Source organism: Rhea pennata, chromosome 3 (assembly GCF_028389875.1).
Source record: "Rhea pennata isolate bPtePen1 chromosome 3, bPtePen1.pri, whole genome shotgun sequence".
Classification (NCBI taxonomy): Eukaryota; Metazoa; Chordata; class Aves; order Rheiformes; family Rheidae; genus Rhea; species Rhea pennata.
Genome location: NC_084665.1, coordinates 44,758,509 through 44,782,497, shown reverse-complemented (window position 1 = coordinate 44,782,497; position 23,989 = coordinate 44,758,509). Strand labels below are relative to the sequence as shown.

The following is a 23,989-nucleotide window of genomic DNA, read 5'->3' as shown; positions in this document are numbered from 1 at the left end:
CAGTGCATGTTTTCAGGGAGTACCAGAGCATGACAGGCCCTACCACAGTGGAATTCAGTGACAGTCTTGCATATTTGCACCATGTGTGTGCATAACTATCAGAATTTGCTTAGTGCTTGCTCCTGTTCCCTAGTCTTAGAATAGGAAGTCAGCTGCTTGCAGAAAACCAAACCCAGTCCTCAAACCATGCAGAAGTGATAGAGCCAGATTCTTACAATATTTTATTTAAAAAATTAAGATCTTAGCTCTGATAAAAATGAGAATGACAGTTTCCCTATAGCATCTGCATGTGTGAAGTTAACAAGATACAGACAGAAGATGAAAACAACAGGGATAGCTCAAAAGTAGCTCTGGAGTGATTCTCCCAAAATGACCTCCAGTTGCTGAATTGTTTTCTGACACTGGTGTTCAACTTCTTCACATTCATCTAGAAAACAAGTTAAAGGAGGAAAATAAGTAGAACAGTGATTACAAAGCTACCCTAAGGAGACCCCATCATTCTTGAAGGCCAGAACTCTCTTCCAACACCAGATATGAGGTTGGTGCCAAATATTTTTAAATACTGACTCAGGACTTGAGCAGATTAAAACTGACTTAAGCTATGCAATTCAGGAGATCTGCACAGGCTGTAACACTGAAGACGCTACCCTAATTAAACAAAATCTTAAGAATATAGTGGGTACAATACCACCCACTTCAGTTTGTGTCCTGCATAGCCTTACTAATATGGCAAACCATACTAATTCAGTGATTTACAGTAATTATAGCGATCCACCTTGTCTAAATCATTGAATTATGTTACCCTTTTTTGATCATAGGCCAGTGTCTGCCTTCACTAAGATCACTTTATAACATTACCTTCCATGAGCTCTGCTAGGAATGGAATAGATTCTGGTAGCAAAACCAGGTAGTTCTCCTTCAGTTTTCCTGCAACTTCCAGCAAAGCAAGCAGAGCAGCAAATCGGACCTAAAATAAAATAACTGGTGTAAGGAAAGAGGCAGTCAAGTTCCTTGATTCCTGCCCACACACAAGATTCTTTCTAGCCCTTGAAATTAGCTTTCTCTATTGAAGGGTTTTAGTTTTAAACTAACTAAAATCTTCTCAACATCTGCATTAAAATACTACTAAAGGAAGAACAGGCTACCAGAAGCAGATATTTTCCTTGAAGCTGTCTGATCTAACAGTCTTAAATTCCTTTTACGATACTAGTCTGTTACACTGTAGCAGAAGGACTCTGTACAACAAATCAACTGCTTCCCTGGATACCTATAACCTGTTAAATAGGAAAGACATGACCCACTCTGTATAAAAAAGGAGTTGAAGCTTGGCATCAATAAGAGGGAGTGCTGAGGCTCCCTCTAAAGCTCCCTTTTCTTCATATATGAACAGGTAAGCTCTTATTCAAACAGCTGACATGTCTTTAAAAAAGCAGTATGGAGAACATCCATGTATGGAGAGTTAACTGCTTCCAGTAAGAGCAGAAAATAGTGTTGTATACATTCTATCCGGAACTCAGGAATAACACAGTCCAACTTCTGCATTTTAGCAGCAGTTTAGCTAATCCACTTTTTTTTAGGGGGCACTTTTCTAATACCATAAAGAAAATAAATACAGTTCCTAACCTTAGAAGAGGCATGCCTCATTTTCAGCAGGATCTGGTAATTCAGTGGTTTCCAAAGAGAATCATCTGCCATTGCCACTGCAAACTGAGCTATGCATGGTATCAGATGGGCTGTCACTCTTTCCTCAAATTTCTCATCTCCTCCAAGCGTATTTTCTAGCTGTGAAAGTAAAAAAAAAAAAAAAAAAAAAAAAAACCACACGTAAGAAGTCCAGGGTGAAATAAACCCTGCCAAAAATTCTAGCAATGGCTTTAAAGTATTCAAGAGTTAGGTCAGAGCACACTGGTAAAAGGGCACTGGGTCTGCAAGGCCTTAAGAATATGTATGAACTTTATAGAGTATGTAAGTTTAGAAAGAGGATAAAAGAACTAGCACCTCAGAGCTTTAGGCAATGCAGTTAATAGTGTGTAGCTCAATGACAGTAAGTCAGTCATTTCTTCTCTTTTTATGAAGGAGGAAGAGAGAGGCCTGATATTAAAAAAACAACAACAAAAACAACAACAAAAACAAACACCATACCCTCTAAGATGAAAAAAGAAAGAATCTGGTATGAAGTATTTTTGTACATTTGTCAATACCTGATCGACTAAAGGCATCATCAAGGTTTCTGCTCTTTCCTTACTCAGGAAATTCTGGGTGTCAAAGAGGAAGAGTTTATGCAGGCAGTCTATGGTGAACTGCAACAGTAAACAGCTCTTTTCGGTGCCATTCTCAGAGTCAAAGAAAGCTTCATCTATGTGTGTAGGAGAGGAAGGAGAAAAAGGTCACCATCACAGGGACTCGAAATACAAAGTTTCCCCACAAGCTAGAAACATTATTAGTTATGAATATAACTAAAGGAGACACTACATAGTGATTGTGTACTTACCACAGAATCATAAATTAGATTAAGATGTTATCTGACTTTTAGCTAATGCACTTGCAGGTCTGCCACTGCAGTTCAGACAGCTGGGGATAAAAGCAAATACTGACAGGCTATCAGGGGAGTCCTTAGCCATACTTGTGGAGATGGAGAACTACTTCAGGTAGCTAGATATGGGGAGAGGAAAATAGTTCCCCACACAAAAGTGGTGCCTTTTCTTGCCAAGGTGGCAGAGGAGTCTGAATAGACTAGTTGACAGTAGGCATGTAAGCGAAGTCAATGGATGAGACTACCACCCATGCTCAGACAAGTACCAGAAACAAGCAATCCTCCTGCCACACAATTAATTTACTAAGACTGACAATGAAAATTTTCACGTGTTTCCAACTTTGTATTTGCACTGCAGAGCCCGAGGATGAAAAGTATCCTTTGGTTCCATCAGAATAAGAAAGATGCCTTACTTATAAGAAAAGGGAGAGGTATATCTTGGGCAATTAATCTGTAAGATTAATTTTTCAGCAATTATAATTACTCTGTCAAGACTTCAATGTATTTAGTAACTGAAAACTAACCAGTTTTAGAGATGTTGACCTGGTTCAGTGTCTCAGCAAATGGCTTCACCAGATGACCAGCAAATAGGGTGAAGAGACTCTTGAGCTTGTCTGCAATGCAATCTGCTAACCGGTGGAATGTCAGCAGTCTGTCTTTTAGGGTACACTCTGTTTTTGACCAATCAAAGAGCTGAAAATGACAGGGCAGTTAGCTCTTTGTGTACATGCACTGGAAAATACAAATCTGCTGATGCAGATGGACTATATTTGAACTCCTTACCTTGAAGAAGAGGGGTCTGAAAGAAGCCTCAGAAAGTTTCATAACCATACTTATTAGACAATCAATAATGTAAGTCTCCGTCTTACCAACTTCCTCCAAATCATCCTAGAAAAATTGGAAAACATAATTCCAAATTTGTAATGTGAGAAACTGAGCTTTCAGAGCATGTTTCAATTCTGTCCCAGGTTAAAGATGTAACCATAATTTTCCACCTCCAATGAACAGTATTTTAGAACAGAATATTTGATGCCCAAAGTTTCAGAGCACATACGCTCTGAATGGGAATTCTAACGTTCTTTAGAACAACTGACGGAATTGGCATGTAGAAACTGCCTTTATTTGTCCCTCTAAACAATCCACCTGGGCATGCTCTGTTCGGAAGTCCAAGGCTTTCACGAAAAACGCTGTCAGGTCAGACTGATGAGAGATGAGGTGCTCTTTCTCCATAACCATGATGTGCTCCTTCAGTACATTCATAAGAGGACCCAGGCAGTTCTGTTAGAACAAAAGCAAAGTGAAACAAAGACAACTGTGATACTGACAGTAACTGAGAAACATAACAAGGAAATTGGATTTTTGCACTTTTACTCATAAAAATAGTATCAGTTAAGTAACTAAACTTTTTGCTTAACTATTTTTTGAGTAAAGCTAGTACTACTTCTGAAAAAAGTTTTGTCTCCCTCTAATCCTGAAGAGAGCAGTTAAGACTGAAATGTTTGCTCCTGTGAGGTAGGAGGAAAGCCCACATGAAAATTATGACTCTTAACTCTTGTGCCCAGCAGATACAGAAGGCCTTTGTGAACAAAATCTCACACACACTCATATGTAACATGTTAACAACAGTAAACTGGTTTATTCCTTCCAGTTCTAACTCTTCTATATAAACTTTCCAGTATAAAAAGATACTTAAGAAACAAACAACAACTATTTTAAACACAATGCAAAGAACAAAAAACCCCTAACCTTCTTCGTATTTGCAACTTCACCGTAACACTTGGTAATCGCAGGCAAGAGTATTCTGGGAGCAAGCTTTGTAGCTAGGATAGTTTTCAGTGATGTTACACGTAAGCTGATCTGGGAAGAAGGACCAAATTCCACCATAATCTTTTCCAAGCGGACAACCTATCAGGGAATCCAACAGCAAAGTTAGTATACTTGAAAGCAACTCAGGAAATTTATTTTACAATAGTTGTCCTTTAGCACAATTTTGCCTGAAAACAGCTACAGAGACTATATCTTATGGGCATACACTTAAGCACTAGTAAACTAGTGCTTGCAACCATCTGGAAGTGAAAAGCACACTCGCAGTGCTGCAAGTCACTGCTGTCAATAAAGAGCCACTGCCACTAGCATAAGACTGGAATTCTGCTATTTGTACCCCTCAAAGCACGTTAAGGTAGGATGTCTGTGTACAGGGATTCACTGTCTTCAGAGAACAAACACTGAAAAAATATTAAATCAGTGGCAGAGGGTCAGAATAAGGTATTATTGGAGTTTTTATAGATACACACATTAGATAAGATCATGGGTATTATGGTACAATCCTTCAGGACTGATCTCCCTTCTCAAAGGGACAAACTACAACCTATCAGAGGGAGGAGGCTATCTTGTATCTTCTATCTTAGTGATTTGCATATGAAGATGAGTAGAACAGTAACAGGTTATAACCTTCTACTTAATCAGATGCACATGTTCATTCTTCAGTTTCAGAGCTAGAAGAAGAATCTCTACCTTTAACCTTCTTCTAGGAATTGGGCAATCTGCCCCACTTTACATATCTGTATAACAGGTGGCTCACCTGCAGCAAGCAATCCAAGAGATAAGGACTGAGGAAGTGTGGTAATGTTTCTGCAACCTTCAGCAGAGCTGTCACAGCACTCAGCAAGTAAATCTCACTGGAGATCAGCTCCTTCTTACTTTTTAAAGTCTTCAATAGTGCTGGCATCAGCCTGCAAATAACCAAGCGTAAACACAGACAGGTGAAATAACTAACAATTCGGAAGCACATTTCCAGACCTCTAATCCAGCCTTTTAAGACCGCAGAAAGAATTTTCATATGCATAATTTCAAAAAGTTAACCTTTTGTGCTCTTCTGCTGTATTTTGTTCCTTCAAAGAGAAGGAAAGATACTAGATATAGTTTAAGATGTTATTAAAATAGGAAATTTATATTTGTAATGAGATAAAGCAACCTTAAAACCAACAGGTTAAATGCTTGACGACTTCTTGAATAGGTAGAATAAAATAATGTAATATGCAGTGTTTCCAACTGTACTAGTTCTCATATTTACAAATAGATCTATTCTACAGTAAAAATACAGAACACGGTCCGACATCTCTGGAGCCATACAAACTGCCTCACTGTTCATAGCAGAAGACTCTGTAAAGAACCGTACTGATTGTAAAATGCTCTCTTACAATTGGCCCAGTAACATTTTAGCTCTATGACCAGGAAGCACCTTCAAGCACTATGGATACCCTTATATGTGTCTACACGGAACATACATGGGCAGACTGCCACTTAGCCTTCATTCAGCATTCCTTCTTTCACTAATGCTTTTTACTCCAATTAATTCTTTCTGCATGTATTTCTGTTAAAAAGTACCCAACAATACCTTGGAAGCTGAGGTATTGCTTGGGCTTTCAATGTACAGGTGACCTCAGCTATACAGAGCAAAGCACTTCCTATCACATTCTTTTCTTCCTTCGCTGAAGAAATCAGATCAATGGCAGTTTTCAGAACAGGTATAAATGGCACTGGATTTTCTGTGCCAAAACCTTTGCAGAGTAGCTTGAGGCTGAACAAAGCAGTTTGCCTGTTGATGGCTTGCTCCTCCTCCTCCTCCTTTCTTTTACACTGCACAATAGCAATGAGCTCAGGAACTAGCTCTAGGAGCTGACGGATCTACAAAGACAACAAAACATGCACATCAGACAAACAATTAGAAACTCAGACCCTGCAAGGTAACAACAGGCAGGTAACCCGTGACTTACTATTCAAGAACCGACTGCCAGGCTCGGCACTGGAACCTAACGTCACTACTTAGAGCAAACCATTTCTACCTCCATCTCTGCATTCCTTGGCAAAAGGAACCAAGTTTAACCATTTGGCCTCACCTGATTCTTCTGCCACCTGGTGCGCTGCTGCACCTTGTTGTTTAAAAGGTCCATTGCCTTACGTCTCACAGAGGGCAGCTGATTTGTCATCAGTCCTCTAATTACAGGGATAAAGGTCTCTGTTGGCAGTAAGGCATTGACCTACAAGAAAACACAAACAGACATAAACACTGTTCCATTCACTGGGACACAGTAGCCCCAAAATATGGCAGGCAAATGCTCTTTAAACTCTGCAGGGGTTTCAGGTTTCAGGGTCAAAAAAAAAAAAAAAAAAAAAAAAAAAAAATGTACAGGCCAGCAGTGCAAGCCAGAGTGAATCTGAGACAAGCAAAGGTATAAAGTATAAAAAAGGTACCATCTACAATATTTAATGTATGTTTGCTAGCTGCTAAGCAGACAATGCCCACTAACTCCAAGGTTTTCTCAGCATTTCCTCTTTCTTGTGTCAACACCGGTTAGCTATCTTTCTTTCCCCTAAAATACTTTTGATGGTACCTCATGCATGTGTATCACAGAAAGTGGAATGTTTTAAGGAAAAAAAAATAGTAAATATACTTCTGATCAAAGAAGGATTAGCACAATAAAATAAAAAGCTTTTTGCTCCATTTAAATTCTGTGCAGAAATACAAAGCAGTTTCACTAGCACTAATTAAATTATTTTATGAGTTAACAGTGAGAAAAGCTGCCAAAAAGCCATTGTTCCCTACCAGATAATGAATGAAACAACTGCTTCCAGCCAGCAGAGTATTAAATAGAGGAAATTAACAATCCTGAATTTATTTTCTGCTTGCTCTGTCTAAATTTGTTGGCACTGTATGAATTCAAACAATGCACCAAGTTGTTGACCATCCAATAAAGATTAGTCATGAGTTATAAAATACTAATCCAACAACAACAAAAAAAACTACAAAGGTTATAATCAGCAAAATCAGAAAAATCCCACCATTAACAAGAGGGCTAATAAGACATACTTTATCCAGCATATCATAGGACTTGTTAAGCAGAACCCTCCAAAACTTGGCTGTTGGCTTGTCCGTGTTTCCTTCCACTGAAGATGCCACTGTGTTTATATAGTGAAGAACTTCTTCTAATAACCTAGATAGAAAGTAAGCGCTTTTAGTGTGTATTAAGTACAGTGAAGAAGTTAATTCTATTCCTAGCACAAAATTTCCCCAGAACAACAATAATAAAGGAAAATGAAACACCTACTGGAGAAGACTAGCAGATCGCATCTACGTATTAACAAAAGACTATAGTAAGAATCATGCGTGTAGATTAAAGTCTACCTGGTATCCTCATATTAAGCAGAACTATTATTGTAGGTACATGTTAAGAGCTCTATTTTAAAAGAGAAACAACACGGGAATATATAGAAATCCCAAAACGAAGACTTAAGAAACACAGCATTTCATCTGAATCCCACATCCTTTGTCCCTTAAAATAAAAGTCAAACCTCCTACAAAACTCTCCCTCAATTTTGCATCATGGAAATATTTGGTATAGCCTAATGACTACAACTGTAAACTGTCATTACTAGTAGTTTTCTTACACCAATATAGGGGCATCCATGAATAACAATTCCCTCCACCGCCAGGAGTGAAGCAATACAATATTTTGCTAAAAAATGTAAGTCCTTTTAGAGAATTCATTATCAACAGCATAAAGATTATGGGCAGGTATGTAAATAAACATCAAAAATACAGAAACACTGTGGATATTGGACAAAATTCTTTGGTCAGAGTAACCTGTTAGAGAGAAAGTTATCTGAGTCAAATTTAATAAACCAGTGAACTTGTCTGTAATAAATACTGTTTGTTGCTGCTAATGATATTAAGCATATCCTTGGAAAAATATTTTGGGAAAAATATTCTGAGGGGACTATGCTTCAAAAATATTCCAGGATTGCAGTATAAGCTAGAAATCAGAGGAAGAACGGAGCAGATTTTAAGCATACCTCTGTTCTAACTTCTGTAGCTCTTCTGTTTCTTCACATTCAACTATCTGTTTTAAAAAGGAAGAATGAAAATCGTAATTGTTAAGATTATATCCCCTCATTAAGTTTATATCTCAGTGTACACAAATCTGGTTGCTTTGAATGAAGGGTCCATTAACATGATAATTATAGAGTTCCTCATATTTGCACTTGAGCCATTATTCTAGAAAGTAATCTGAGAATCTTAGGCAATACAGTCATAGTAGCAAATACATTTCATGCTGGTGGATGACGCTCAATTGAAACACCGGGAACTATTCCCAGTTAGATCTCCAGCCTCATTTTTAGTATTTTTTCATCTTTTCAGGCTTTAAACAATAAACCCCACCCCAGAACTGGAGTTACACAAATTGTGAGTGAAATCTCAGCCTCAACAGAACCAGTATGAATCCACTGGAGCCAGAATTTCACTTTTTTTACTTCAATCACGCAAAAAGTCTCTTAAAGAACTCTATTAAAAAGTCATGAACATTAAAGAGATTTCAGAACCGTGTAAATAAAGGTGCCAGCAAAATACACTACAGAGTGTATTCTGTTATCCTCCTTTTTAGTACAAAGCCGTAACTAAAAGCAAATTAAACCTCTTCTATTGTAGTGTGGTACAGTTATATGATCAGCAATCTGCCACTATTACCTTTTTCACAAAACTCTGAGAGGTTAAGAGTTGTGACATGAAGGAGACAGACAAGAATTTGAAGTGTCGAAGTTGTTTGTCTGAGTGAGACTCCACATTAAAGAGCTGGCCATCCTGATTTTTCAGCTTTGTCTCACATGTTCTTGATTTTTTTGGCCCAGGATCATCTGTTAAAAATATATGCAAAACAAATTTGCAACCAAGAGAAGAAGAGATTTAGTCTCTGATTACAAACAAAAATAAATTAGTCACATGCCTATTAAGGATACCAATTCTGCAGTATGCAAAATCACGTGGAAGTTTGCAAACAGATGGTCTAGAACTACAGAACATGAATTTTTCATTTGAACAACCTGAAAAGCAGTGCTGCCATTCCACTTGATCATATTCTTCCCTTATGAATTTTCTTTTTTTGTTGGTGCTAAAATTATGGCACATTGCCTACAAACACGAGACATATTTGAGGCATGAGCATAAATACTACATCTCACCTATTTGAGAAGAGTGATTTCAGTGTCATTACTTGGTCCTTCTTGACTGAGCAGATTTATTCAAAACAACAAATACACTAAGCCTTCCCTTGAAAAGGAAAAATCCACCCCTCCACACTCTTTAAAATAAGAGACCGGATAAATATTAAACCATACTGTTTACTTACTGCTCCATTACACTGAAGCAGAAAGAAATGAAACTTTTTTTCTTAAAAAAACAAAAAAGAAACAAAAATACCCTACACTAACCTGACTGGTGGTTCCTGTAATCTTGGTGGCTATGAATAATACCTTTTATTTCAACTAAATGGTATACCATACTGTCTAAACAAGGACTACTGTTTGATTGCAAATACTCAAAGTAATCTAAAATTAATTGAAATTAGTCACAAAACAGTAATCACAGATCTTAACCATATTATAAAAAGGAAAAACTCAGAGTAATTCTGCACTGCCTAATTTTCTATCCAGGGGAATCACAGGAAAGTTCACATGCATTTGCTGGCTCTGTTTTGTGCTTACCTTCTTTGTTCTCTGGCAGCTTTGTCAAGTACTGGATTATTTTCATCATACTCTGGAACTGAGAACGTACGTTAAATTCACAGCAGATGGAAATCCAAAATTCAGTGTCTGCCTCCAAGACAGCATCCTGTTTATGGTTTAAAAAGAGAAAAATGTTTATTTCAAGATTTTTTAAAAACAAAAATCACTCTTGAAAAGACTTGTTACTGAGATTGCAAACATGCCATGGTAGGCTGGATACTGCCACAATTAAAGCTAACGGTAATAGCAGCAAGCTCTTGGAGGAATCCTAGTTCCAGAGCATGGCAGAAGGCATCAGCCCACTCCATGAACTGAACAAGACCAGAGCATCCATCTGCAATACCCTCACCTGCTGGTATAGACTATGCATCCTAAACTCCAGCTAGTGACTAATGGTTAAACATCCATATTTCATTATGGATGCCTCTAGCCAGTTCACACCCTGCTGAGAAATTACCTAAGACAGAGAGGAAACAGTTATCTTTACCTGTCATTTTGATCAGTGCAAGTATTTGATCCTTTAAACCAATCAAAAACTAATCTTTTCTACGTAAAGATTTGGTTTCAATAAAAAACTCAAGATGCTCTAAAGCATGGCCAAGACTGGCACACCTGAGTAGTACTGCACACAAGTTAGTCAAAAAACAGTGAAAATAACAGGGTGCTCAAAGTCTTACCCAAAACACAAACTTGGTTTTCCTCTCCATTTTTAACAGCTATCATAAGTTCATTTTCAAAAATGCTTTCTAACATCAGAAAATTAGGCTGTGAAGAGTTTAGGGGGGAATTCTGCAAACACGTACTACCAAAGTTCAAGATCCTATCCAAACCTTAGGCACCTAGGCAGAAGTAAAATGGATCCAGAGACAATGGGCTACCAGCAGAAGCAGCAAACTGCTAGGTAGCTAATTTAGTTAAAAGACAAACTGCCACCTAGAAACAGCGTAGCTCTTAGTGGCTGGACCTATCTAAAAGGCATTGCGTGTCAATATACATTGTGAGGAGAAACCATTATATTTATGGACACTCACCTCATTTCAGTCTTGTCTGAAAGGCTGTAAATAGAAATGGAAGCTACCTCAACCTTTTTTTCAGAAAAAGATTTTTCAGAACTAGCAGGCAGGAGACTGTTATGGGCTCCGGCCAGGGTGAAACCTGTCCATGGCTCGCCGCAGAGGTAGCTAGGTGTTCTGGCCTGACCCTGCACTCTCCTAACAGCCTTCAGCCAAGAAGCAGCTGCACGTAACTGCTGCCTTCCCTGCTGCTGGTGTGCTCTGGTGCTCGTGCACAGGCACAGCCCTTACCCAACCAAACCCAAACACGGCAGATCACTGTGCTGACTCAGTTTGCTGTGTGGCTGCTGATGCCACTACAAGGGAGGTAAGGAAGCATTGTATTCTGCAGTTGCAGAAAGGGATTAAACTACTACTGCAAAAACTGTATTTGAGGCTTGCCCTTCTTACCAGTGTTTCTTTAATAATCACTATGAGAGCCTACCTCCACTAAGATGGGAAAACCTTTACATATTTCTGACCTAATAGGGTTTATCATAGTTTGAACAGGGAGACCTGAATCATATTTTACAGACAAACCTAACCACAGAAAAAAAGAAAGCTTAAAAAAAATTTGAAGCACTTTACAATTAGACTATCAGCTTCTAAGACTAAAGATGGTTCTTGCATTTGTGCTGTACAAATCCTAACTCTTGAAAGGCAAGAGTATGAACAGAGAGGAGGAGGTCAGTCTCTCAAAGAATATGTTGATTTCTAACCTTGTCTGCGCTTGATGTTGCGGTCACGGTTTTGGTCACATACTGCTCAAACAGCAGTACCAGCAGAACCCAGAGGAATCTGTCTTCTCCCACTGTAGTGATCAGTTGGGCCAGGACAGGCAGGCGCCGATGCTCTGGCACGTGGGGCAAGGCATCCACAAACACACGAATGATTTTTATCACCACTTCTTCCACACTTCCAGAGGCCTCTGACAAATCACTGTCTTCAGCCTATTAACAGTAAATAAGTAAGGCAGTACAAAGGGGTTATCACAGGCAGGTACAAGTTCTTCCTCGCAGACTCCACAAATGAGAGCGAGCACTATGTGCCTCGTAACAGCAGTATCAAAATTACAGTCCCAAGAAAAGTAAGTGCTCCACAAAAAAAATCTTTACACTACTGAACAGCTTTCAATTACACAGCTCCTTTATAATGTTCATAGAAAATATTTCAAATAAAATCTTCCCTCCTCAAAAAAATAAGATCACTCACATTATGCTGAAACAGTAAGAAGGTTTTCAAGGGAGGGTAATGGCACACCCTTATGAAAACTTTGCTTGTACTGTGCCCCATAGTTAGGGCCTTGGTTTCCAGAGTCTAGTGAAAATAATGCAAGTATGCTACATGAACTCAGGTAAGTCACGTTAGATTACCCTTACAGGTACTAATTGTATGCATCACAAATATTTTTGTCACAATAACGACTGATGGCTGCAAGTACTTTTTTAAAATGAGAACACCTTGACTTTTTTAACAGAGACTTGGATGAAAAAGGTGTTTATGTGTCATTAAAAAAAATCCTAAACCCCAAATCAATCCAAAAGCCCACCAAAATTCCAGCCCTTTGTAGAAAAGTAGGAAAAACTTTTTCCTAGTTTGTTCTTACATAAGAAATTTACACAACATATTTCATGTTTAAATAAATTATCAATGACTGAAAAAATAAGAAAATTTATTAGCTGCAAGTGAAACTTGACTGAAGAAAAATGTCCTTTTAAAAAAAATCATTCATTCCTCCATTTGAACAATATGTATTTCTGTTTTGGTTTATAACTATTTATCTAAGATGTCCAGACAAGAACAAAAAATCCACACAAATACCAAATGGAAAAAAAAAATTTGTCAAATATTTTACCCTTCCACTTCTTCAACATCATGACTATTATTAAACATGACTATTCTAATCTATTTATATTTTTCAGTGTTTTCTGGTATTTCTCTGGTGAAAAAACAGAACTAGAGTATATTTCAGGTCTTCTTTAGGTGCAGCTATGATGCTCTTTTGACTAAATCATTTATAAAATTCAGGAGCTTAGAAGATTAATAAGCAGTAGTAGTCTTTGCTGAATTCAGAACTGGTTAGACAAGGGCCAGTCTGTTGATACATACTTTTAATCCTAGAATAGGCCACAGTTTATTCTGTTGCTGACATTCTAAACCCTTTACCCTATTTAATTTTACTAATGATCTTATTGTTCAGTATTTCCTACTCCTTTTCATTAAGTAGGCAAATTTACCTGTATAAGAGCAGGAATAACCATCTGCACCGTCTTATTAATTACTTGGAAAGTGTAAGTATCATCCAGACGCAAGACATTTGCTCCCATGAACGTAAAAATGGGCATGATGTTATGGAGAACTTTATCCTGGAAAACAAAACAGACAAAATTAGTTTATTTTATGAACTGTGCTTTGAATGTTTCCTTCCCCATACGTTATACCGTAAGGCATCTCTACTTCTACCAAATGCCATTAGATTCCTGTAGAAGAGAGTAAAGAAAATGATTCTCATTATCATCTTCAAAAAAATCTGCACTGAACTATTTTTAAATGTATAGCATCCCTTAAAGCTACTTCCTATGTGATTGTTGGTGTTCTAAATACTACTTTAGAGACCTAGATATGCTTCTAGGCCAACAATTAAGGAGTAGAAATTGAGATTTAGTCTGATAAAAATAATTCTCAGTGCCATGGTAGTGTGACATGCCGAAACAGTTATGGAGAGACAGGTGACAGAGGCGCACAGCTTCCAGTGATTTTCAGTATCTTCCCCCCTGCCCTTCTTTTTTTAAACTTGTAAAATATCATCCACTATGATCTTGTGAAAAGCAACAGCACCTACATTAAATTTTGTTTTTTCTGGAGCATGATCAAAACCACAGTATCACTTAATTCTGAGAGTGCTGGACTGGTAATGTCACCTAGCTGAAGAACTGGTGTCTTAGATTTTCTCAACACCTTGAGTAAGTAGTTATGGATATGTTTCTCATCTTCATCTCTTCAGGGTTAGCATGATGAAGAAATATTTTACAAAAAGAGGTAAGATTCATACCAAGAATTTCATTTTAAAATTGAAAATCCTGTCAAAGCCCTTATTAGGGAAGAATAAAGGCTGGATTACTGGATTCTGTAACAGTTGGTGTGAATAAGACAATAAAAAAAGGAAAATAACCCCAACAAAAAACAAAAGCCAAAGCTAAACCCAATCCTCCACCAAGTTTGATTGTCAAAAACATTTCCGTTTTGTCTTTGAGGAAAGAGTGCCTTTTCAAATGTGTGGAAAAAAGTAATGGGGTAAAGATAAAAAAACTCAAACTGAGTTTAGATACGCTTAGATGTATATTACCGCTTTTATAGATCCAAAGCAAAAAAATCTCACTTAAAAAGATCAGTGCATAGGCAAATTTCAATCCATAGATGAAAAGAAAAGGTCTGTTTCTCAGTCAATTATAACCAAACCAAACTTGGTTTTATCATCAATTAAAACTACATTTCTCAGTGCTGTGTAAAATAGGAACTTGTAAGAATACGCATACTGTTGGGCCAGCTGTTTTCCATCTTACGCACAAAAAAGCAGGGGAAAGAAGAAAATAATATACCAAAGCTTTAACCATAACAGGAAGGTGAGACAGGGCTGTTTGTTGTCAGAATACTGCTTCCATTTCTGATGTGCTTCATTGCAAGGGATAAAATTTATTTATGATTTATAAGCAAAGCATCAAGACAAGAGGTTTGTTTTCAAATAAAGGGAAATATGAAGTCCTAAAAGGACATGGAAGTCCTAAGTTTTGCTTCTTGGTCCCTTCACAGAAGGTTTCCCCACAGAACAGCTCTATATGTTCTTACTCATAATTAGAAAAGGAAAACTTCAGATACTACTTACAGGAAACATGCCAGCAACAGCACCAAGGAGTAGCAGTGCATGGTGATGGGTCTGGGGCATTTTAGATATCCTGATGCACTGAACTATCAATTCCACATTGAATTTTTCTTTATCAAGGACATCTAAAAAAAAAAAAAAAAAAAAAATCTGTGATTAATACACACCTTAATGGTTAACCACATAAGAATGAACAGCACACTCAATAATCACTGATTTCAATTTGCAGACTAGACCTAAGTGATAAAAAAAAAAAAAAATGACTAAGAGGGCAAAACTCACACATGCTATACAGAAATCTCTCTTTCCACAACAATACATTATATACTTATAAAGACGAAAAATGCCAGACATCACTGTTTCAAATGCACAACTAATGAGAAAATACCCTAGAAACAGGTTTAGCAGTTTTACCTGCTGGGATCTTGCTACCATCTGAAGATAGTTTCTGACAGATGTTTAGTAGGCAGCTGAGGATTAGCTGCTTTGTATATTCCATATTTTCCTCTTCTGATGCTAGAGGTTCCAGACTTCTATACATTCAGGAACAAATTTAGGAAACGGCAAAAGGAGATAGATAAATAAGTCAGTAGACTGCATATTAAAAATACAAATAAGAAACTGCAGTATTTGTGTTACAGAAGTTCTAAATTGAGGATTCCAAAAAATAAAGTTTTTACCCCAAAAGTGTCTGTTCTTTTTTGTTTTCAATATATCAGGTGGTCTAAAAAAATCACATTTAGCAAAGCTTTGTTACAAGTTTCAGGTGATTACCACTTAATGCAAACACATATAATAAGAAAAAACAAAACAAAAGAAATAAACAAAAAAACCCCACCATCATCACCCCAAAACACCTAATCTATATGTAACCTGGTAAATGCCTAGAGATAGGATAGGCAGAAAGAGCCATAGTTTTCTTAGGTTCCACTGGTGATGGCAGTACCACTACGTTTCGGGAGGAATTTTAAAGCTTTTTTTCCCCCCTTTTTTTTAATACTAGCTCTGCAAAAGAAACAAGTCCTGTCATTTGTGCCAGTTTTAGCATAAGTGCCATCCTTAGCACTCCCAAGCCCTTCACTTCAGAAATAAAATCTATACTTGAGAAACTATACACCAGGCAACCATCTTAAAATGCCCTTCCGTATTGTTCATGGAACAAAAAACTCAATAGCAACTTCATATTCCCCTTATCTGATTTACCTAAAATAAGTTCAGGTTAAAAAGGCAAGTCACAGAACAGCGCTACAAACAATAGAGAAAATAGCACCAGTTTTAATGCTTTACATTCTCTGCTGTAGAAGAGAACGAAAAAGGACTCGTGTTTTACGAGGGCATTACCGGCTCAGCAGGTTAAAAAGTGCAGGTACCAACGCCTGTGGACGTTTCAGTTTCTTCTTATACTGCAGTAATTCCAGAACAAGCATAACCCTCTGCCAGCTGAAATTGCTCGTTTCTGGTGCCAATTCTGCATCTTGGGCCTTTCTAAAAAGAAAAGACAAGCAATAAGGATATACATCTCCAGAGAAAATAGCACAGTGCTTTAGGGAACCAGCAGAGACGTAAGTAAATATTTTCACGTAGAGAGTTATATTCATTACTGAAAGGAGAGGTAGCAGTGTGCAGGCTTTAACTGAAGTAACAACAGGTTTTAAACAAAGGGAGAAAACAGATCTAACCTGAAGGGTCGTGGGGAGGGGAGAGTAGGATGCCTATTACTGAATAATTGCCCAAATGCTGACCAGGACGGCAACGAGTGCGTTCGTGAGCATACCCTGACAGACAAAGTTTACGGTGGGTCAATCTAACGTGCAGTGACCCTTAAAGAAGGGTCAAGTGAAGTAAAATAAGAATGCAAGAACAGCCATTCTAAGAGCATCTTAAAGACTTAAGTCACGTGTACAGTAATTTGTCCATACACGCTTATTACTAATGAAGTTTAAGGCCTAAAAAAAAATAAATCTTGTGCAATTGTGTCAAATCAAATTCTACAACTGCAAATGCAATATATTAAGTTCTGGGATAGTAACCATTTCTTGTTTGTTTGTTCTTTTCTGCTTGCTTTCTTAATTAGGATGACAGTTCCATCAGCTCTTATAACATGGGCAGGTTTCCCCCAGCCACAGGTAGCTCTGAGTTATTTTACTCTGTGCAGGAGGAAGGAGAAAAATAAATAAATAAATACAATTTCTTCTGCTTTCAATATAACCTATGAAATGCAGTAAAATAAGTGGCTTTTTCAAACCGTACAGAAAACATTTTTGGATCTCTAATCGTTTTACCTCTGTTGCTGCATTTTCTGCCGTCTAGTTTGCTGAACAGTAGTCAGATTTTTGGTTTTCTCAGGAGGCTCCAGTTCTGCGACAATCTGCTCAGCGCACACTGAAATCTGAAACAAAGACCAATACTGCAATTAAGTATTTCATATCACACATCTACAGGGCATTTTTTGTTTTGTTTTAAATACGCCTCCTTTATACACATATGGGTATATAACCCACATGTTCCAAGTCACATCACTGCAACCTCTAACAGCCTGTCCTATCATAGTTTTTAGAGCAAAAAAAATGAGGAAAGGGCTTCTAGTCCAGGTAATATGATAAACTGCTACAGGAAAAGTCTTCTGATAACAGGAAAAACAAAACAAAACAAAACAAAAACAAAAAAAAAAAACAAAGAAGAAAAAAAAAGAAACCTGAGTTTTATCCAGAAAATAAAAATCACATGCAGCCTAAGGGAGCGACTTCCACCAAATTCATTCGCACAGTATAATGAATCATCTTTGATGTATCACTTCTATGCATATACCCTTTAAAAAAACAGTACTTGAACAACCTTTTTATCCTATTAAAGCAATTACATTAGGTAATCTGAATTGTTTGTGATTACTTTCATGCTATGAATAATACAAATAATGAACATTACCAACCGTAGCAACATAGAATCATCTCAGTAGGTTAGAACATATTTCTCTGTTTTAGAGTTTACCACTTACCCCTTTAAACACGCTGCTAATTGTCTGGGCACAAAGCGGGTTTTTACAGTTCAACAGCAGGTCAAACAACACTTTTAGCAGTTTCTGTTGTACTGTCCCATCTGACACAGCTGCAAAGAATGGTTTAGTTATCTACAAAAGAGAAGAAAAGAAAAGAAAGGATTTACAGAGAATTACTATAAGAGGAGAACTTAAAATTGCAAGCTATGAATCTTGGTTTGTTAGGTTAGATATGATGAACATCCAATAATACATGCATGTACATGAACACATATAATAACATTTACATATTAGGTAGGTATTTGTATACACGGAGGAATGTTTACATGCAAAGCAAATACTTCTGAAATACCCAGACACCTCAGTACTCTAAATTTCTCATGCATCTCGGCAGATGGCTGGAAGCGATCTGCAGTTGCCAGCCTCTTATAAGTATAGGCTAACACGTAGCTAATAGAAGACCTGCATTTGTAGCCTCCTCCAAATAAGATTATTTCTCACCTACCATATTTTCTTGACATTTTTGCCTCAGAATAAAAACATAAAATAAAGCCCCTGCACAACTGGCAAAATCTAAGGACTCTGGAGCAGCAGTATCTGCAGGCAATGATACAGATTTTCACCTGCATCTGCAGGCAAATACAATTTTTTTTTAATGTAAGTACAAAATACAAATAAAGCAAGCAGTAATTTCTTCTTTCGGTAAGTTTACAAGAAGGTTTTGCAGCACCTATTTAAATGTTTTAAAACACTACAGAGATCTTGAACTCAGGTACCAAAAGAAAGACAGCTCAAAAACTACGGGCCCCTTAACACAGAAAGAATCCTTATAAATCCAAACACTAGCATCTGTTTTAAGCATATATTAAAAAAAAAAAAAAAAAAAAAAAAAATAAAAGGAACTTTCAGAAAGCCATACCTGCCCAAGTGCTGTGATCTGGAAAGACGGAATTTCTTCGTAGATTTTCTTGGCAGCATGCAGACTTTTGATAAATAAATCCAGACTCTGCTGATTCTTGCACAAGAGGGTTGCTGAATGTTCATTGTATTTTCCAAGGATAAGATGCAGGAGCACAACTTCGTCTTTCAACATTGCCTCAGGTTCCTTCAAGACCTTTTCTAGCAACCGGTCTAGTGCAGGCAAGAGGTGAGAAAGAATCATCTGCAAATAGAAAATTTCAAAGAGAAGTTTGGATTTTGTTATAACAAATTTTATTATAACAAACTTCCAATAGCTTGGCTTCATTTCACTGCAACACTCCTTCCCCAGTACTGCACTACTTCCCCAGTACTGCACTACATACTGCACTGCATATTGTATTCTGCACTAAAACTATTGAACAGGAAAAATACAAGACCTATCATGAAGTTCCCATCAGTATACGCTTATGAGCTACTTTGTTACTCTTCTTTGCAGAACAGTATTTCTTAAGTACAAAAATATAGCACATTTTCTCAGCGCATTTATGACCGCTGTCCCTGAAAAACTGAAATGTGAGGCAAAACCACTCATCTCTATATTGTTTATGCTCCCTTAAAGAAACATCCAACTGAATAGGATCAAAAATCCTAACTTTACTCATTATTTTTGAGCAATGAACAACACTTAGAGAACAGGAACTCCAAATACACTAATTTAAAGGAGATTAACATCTACAAAGAAAACTAATGACACAAAACTAATGACACAAAAAGTACTTCCTATTACGTTGCAATTCTGTATAGAAAAGTCCATATATTCACTGATATTTAATCCAGATGACCAGTTTCTTCTGGCAGAATTTCATTTTGAAATAGCCCTTTTGAAATAACATGAAGGGAATTTCTTTCCACTAGTGCAAAATTCCACAGCCCAAACACTCCTGGATGGAGCATGAAAATGTTTTATGTCTCACTAAATCATACTTTGCAGAACTACTGCACATTATACAAAGTGTCAGATTAATGCTAATAATTTATAAGTGATAAAGTTATTTAACTGAATTATTACCTAATAAAATCGGATTTAAACACCCTGCTGAGCGGGGAGGTTGGACTAGACGATCTCCAGAAGTCCTTTCCAACCTGACTGATTCTATGATTAACTGCAGTTAGGAAATGTAACCATCCCATAAAACAAGTGTGACACTGGAAAGGCTGCACTCACCTCACCATGGACTTCACGAAGAATCTTCATTAGGTTTCTTGCAATGTATGATGGGCAAATAGGGTTTTTTACACAATCAAGTAGGCTTTCCAGAGCTTCTGATAATTTTTTCTTCTGGGATTTCTGCTTTGTTTGAGAAGCTTCAGACACAAATAGAGTTCCTACAATCTAGTTCATTAACAAAGTAAAAAGTAAGTTCTTGCCCAATAAAAACGGTGCTTTAAAACAGCATTCATTTATTGTTTTTGTAATAATGTAATCTAGGTACAAATTGAATCGTTCCTCTGTAAATAATTCACAAGTTAAAATCTGTTATTTAGCTAGTATCTCAATTCTCTCTACGTAATAAGTCACTTGCATGTTTTTATAATCCTCTTCTTTTTTTTTTTAATCCACCTACTATGGTTTACAAATATAGGCTGCTTAGAAGATGTTAGGAAAACGGTATTTAAAGAAAACCATCAAAAAAAACAACCCCCCAAAACATGTGCATTATAAAACACCAGGGATGGCTTTTCAATCCTTAAAATAAGCTTGAGGAGGATAACTCACATGGGAAAAGAGCATGCAAGGCTTTATAAGACTCAGTATTTTACTTACTATCAGCAACCTCTCTTGCACACAGTGTCAGCCATTATTGAGCCCTGACAGAAACAATTAACTTTTCCAGTTAATTTGGAAAAGATGGGAGTTCACAGCAGCAGATAAAACTTGTATTACTATGTATCTGAATACAAAGATACCTGTGTTATGTATGTAGGGTCAGATATGATCTCTTCTGTTTTTTGCTCCAGATTCTGAAGAATAGGATGAAACACAGAATCCTTTATCTCACTCAAGGAATGGAAGCAGTTGAGAGCAGCTCTTCGAACTTCACTCACAGGACTACCCAAATTAATTAGCAAAGGTATCACCACTGAAAAAAGAAAAGAGGGAAGAACAGGAGGAGAAGAAGACAGCAGAAAAAAGTAAGCGGTCAGAATTTTAACTTATCTGTCTATTAAGAGGCCTCAACAGTCCATCAGAATTAAAAAGTTACCCACATCCTTACATAGTCCACAGAAAGTAAGATGCCATAATTGACTTTTTCAGCATAGGAGGTTGTTTCTTTAACATTCTTAAGATTAAAAAAGGAAGTGGTTTCACTTAATTCCAAGATTGGGCTAGTAACTGCCAGCAACCAATGAGCAAAAAAGAAAGCTGTCTCAGCCTAGCGCAGCTGAACGTAAACTACTAGAGATACTTTTCTAAGTATGAAATACAGTAAAATTGCAAGAAATAAAATAAAAAAAAAAAAAACTTTTTTCATCCTCTTGTTAATATATGATTAAGCCTTAAGATGAGAAATACTTTACCTGGAGATGACAGTGATAGCAGCTGCTTCTTCTTTTGGTATGACTGTAACACAAGCAATGCACGGCCAATATACAAAGCTCGAGTCTGTAGCATTGCATTGACTTCATAGTTCAGTTGATTTGAAAGGTTATAGTTGTAAGTCCATAAAATTGAAAGGAATTTGAAGAGAACCTCTGAATCTTCTAGATGTACCTTAAATTTAACATTAAAAATCAGTTATTCTATAGCTTTAATTTATTTGGCTAAACAAAACACTTGTGGGCTATAAGTATGTAAATATAGTATATTTTTTTCTTATCGTTACAGGCTGGAAAGACATCCATACGAACACTTCTGTACATATTCAGCTGAGCATGAAATTTGTTATATGCAAAATAAAGAAAAATTAGGAACTTATTTCTTGTTTTGAGTAGCAGTTATCTTCATATTAGAACTGCTCTAAGAAACTAACCCGTCTCTTTCATCATTCTTACAGTCTTCTGAAAATCACTTTTCAAACGAGTTTCTCAGAAGAACTAGGCATGTAATTTCCTTGTGCAGCACAGCTTTCAGAGTTGAACACGTACACTGAAATTCATTCTTAGATTTCATACCGGATTTGCAATAATACAGAATGGACAAAAATTAACAAACTCTGAATCCAATGTGTATCACCAACTGTTTCAGAAACAGGTTGGAATGATTTTTCCTCCCTCAATAGGTACAGCTTTTTCAGGAGATTCTAATCAGTTTTTCACAAATCTATATTCAATTACCTCCTTCTTGCTGTAGGACCTTTCTGTCAAAATTATATGAGGAACTTCTGGTTTTGAAGTAATTACATGGTCTCCTCATAGTATCCGAAATCAATTTAAAGTTCTTGTTTATCTCACAGACTGACAATAGCTAACAGGTTTTCTGTCTGCAAGGCATCCTCTGAAATCCTAAGAGTTCTCCATGTGTAAAATAGAAGTACCCACCCAACATCCTGCAAGACTGAACACAGTTTGCCAGAACAACTGATCCAGCCTCTGACATACCTTTGCCTATTCTTTCTCAGGAGTCCATCACGATCTAACTTCTGGCTGTATTAATTATTCTGGAGCAGACAGAATTATCTGTCTTATCCCTTTCACACTGAACACACCCAAAATGAGGGACAGCAGTACTCCATGAGTGAAATAATCAAACTATTATTACCACTATTGCTTTCACCAGATTCTAGGACAGTACCAACTCCATTCCACAAACTTCCTAAAATCCTTCACCCCACCTTCTTATTAATCTCTCTCTTCTTCTACGCAATAACCCAACTTACTCATTCAAAAACCCCAAAATAACATCCTTGCTTCCTTGCTGACTGCCTGTAACTGTCCAGGCATTGAATCAATCTCTCCAACAGCTCCATCTTGGTACAACTTACCTCACTAGATCTTGGAGTGACTGTTAATTAGACAATAAAATTATATACAAGAATCAGCATCAGAAACACATTTTGTTTTGAAGTCATTGCTATTCTTCCCTTCTCCTATTTGTATTTGTCGTGCGCTTGTCTTCATTTAACAGCATCAAATTCCAGTAACAACAATATGAGCCTACATCAATTAACTGCTTCGTCTCCGATGCCCAGAATGGACAATTACTACTCCCTGTCCTCTAGAAAAATTGCCAAAATTCAGTTATTCTCCTTGCAAAAAGAATCTCACAATACTGATGACGGCAAGAGAATATGAGACAATTTTATAGGGAAAAATATACCTTTGCAATATCTTGCAAAACTTCTCCTTAAAATAAAATAAAAAATACAAAAATTAGAAGAACTGTAATAAATTTTACAGGGAAACATTTTGTCTTGTTCTTCGGAAGTACAGAAGCTCTAACTCAAAACTCTAACTGTTCATTTTGTCCTACAAATCAGGGTTATATTTTCGTACATGCTGGTATATATAATTTTTTTAACTTTAATTTTCTGTTACATTCAACCAGGGTTGGCTTCTTACCTGAAGCTTAGACTCCCATTTGCTCACAGTACTAGCATGTCATAAGTAGTATTGCATGATCAATTCTAATTTTTCTTTGAGATTCTGAATTTTTGCATAATAGGTAACGATTAATAACTCTAAACAACAATTAAGAAAATAAATGCAAAAAATACCTTCAGTAGAAGATTCATCAATGCTCTGAACTGAATAGCATTGCTTCCCTCACTAGCTCCACAGACAAGTAGGTCAAATAGACCCAAGAGGAGGTGCAGGTAGTCTTGGCTATCTTGATTCAGAGATTCAGGATTCCACCAAATTTCTTCTAAAAATATATATCATTAATAAATAAGACATAGTGGATATATATAAACAACTCTGAAAACAAAAGAGAAAGCAAACATCTCTACAGTTAAAAGATGACATTTGTCTGATTTCATGCTCACGACTAAGAAATCTTTACTGATCGCAATACAATATAAACAAATTTTTGAAAACAAAAACCAGTT

General features: G+C 36.9%; 1 protein-coding gene across 4 annotated transcripts in view; it reads right to left on the bottom strand.

Annotated features, from left to right (window-relative positions):
- Positions 1-208: 208 nt before the first annotated feature.
- Positions 209-23,989, bottom strand: part of HEATR1 (HEAT repeat containing 1) — a 40,594-nt gene continuing 16,813 nt past the window's right edge. For 3 of the 4 annotated variants that reach the window (XM_062572162.1, XM_062572164.1, XM_062572165.1), the window contains 27 exons: positions 23,657-23,805; positions 21,522-21,714; positions 20,910-21,082; positions 20,167-20,334; positions 18,940-19,182; positions 18,021-18,152; positions 17,308-17,414; positions 16,367-16,510; positions 15,440-15,558; positions 15,029-15,150; positions 13,383-13,511; positions 11,865-12,095; positions 10,073-10,199; positions 9,060-9,226; positions 8,387-8,433; positions 7,404-7,527; positions 6,433-6,573; positions 5,931-6,220; positions 5,115-5,265; positions 4,280-4,438; positions 3,677-3,811; positions 3,317-3,421; positions 3,058-3,226; positions 2,202-2,356; positions 1,624-1,782; positions 859-967; positions 209-427 (listed from right to left, as the gene is read on the bottom strand). In XM_062572162.1, the coding sequence (XP_062428146.1) occupies positions 339-427; positions 859-967; positions 1,624-1,782; positions 2,202-2,356; positions 3,058-3,226; positions 3,317-3,421; positions 3,677-3,811; positions 4,280-4,438; positions 5,115-5,265; positions 5,931-6,220; positions 6,433-6,573; positions 7,404-7,527; positions 8,387-8,433; positions 9,060-9,226; positions 10,073-10,199; positions 11,865-12,095; positions 13,383-13,511; positions 15,029-15,150; positions 15,440-15,558; positions 16,367-16,510; positions 17,308-17,414; positions 18,021-18,152; positions 18,940-19,182; positions 20,167-20,334; positions 20,910-21,082; positions 21,522-21,714; positions 23,657-23,805 (4,037 nt within the window). In that variant the 3' untranslated portion in view covers positions 209-338. The remainder of the gene's footprint in view (positions 428-858; positions 968-1,623; positions 1,783-2,201; positions 2,357-3,057; positions 3,227-3,316; positions 3,422-3,676; positions 3,812-4,279; positions 4,439-5,114; positions 5,266-5,930; positions 6,221-6,432; positions 6,574-7,403; positions 7,528-8,386; positions 8,434-9,059; positions 9,227-10,072; positions 10,200-11,864; positions 12,096-13,382; positions 13,512-15,028; positions 15,151-15,439; positions 15,559-16,366; positions 16,511-17,307; positions 17,415-18,020; positions 18,153-18,939; positions 19,183-20,166; positions 20,335-20,909; positions 21,083-21,521; positions 21,715-23,656; positions 23,806-23,989) is intronic. The other variant, XM_062572163.1, reaches the window with a different exon arrangement.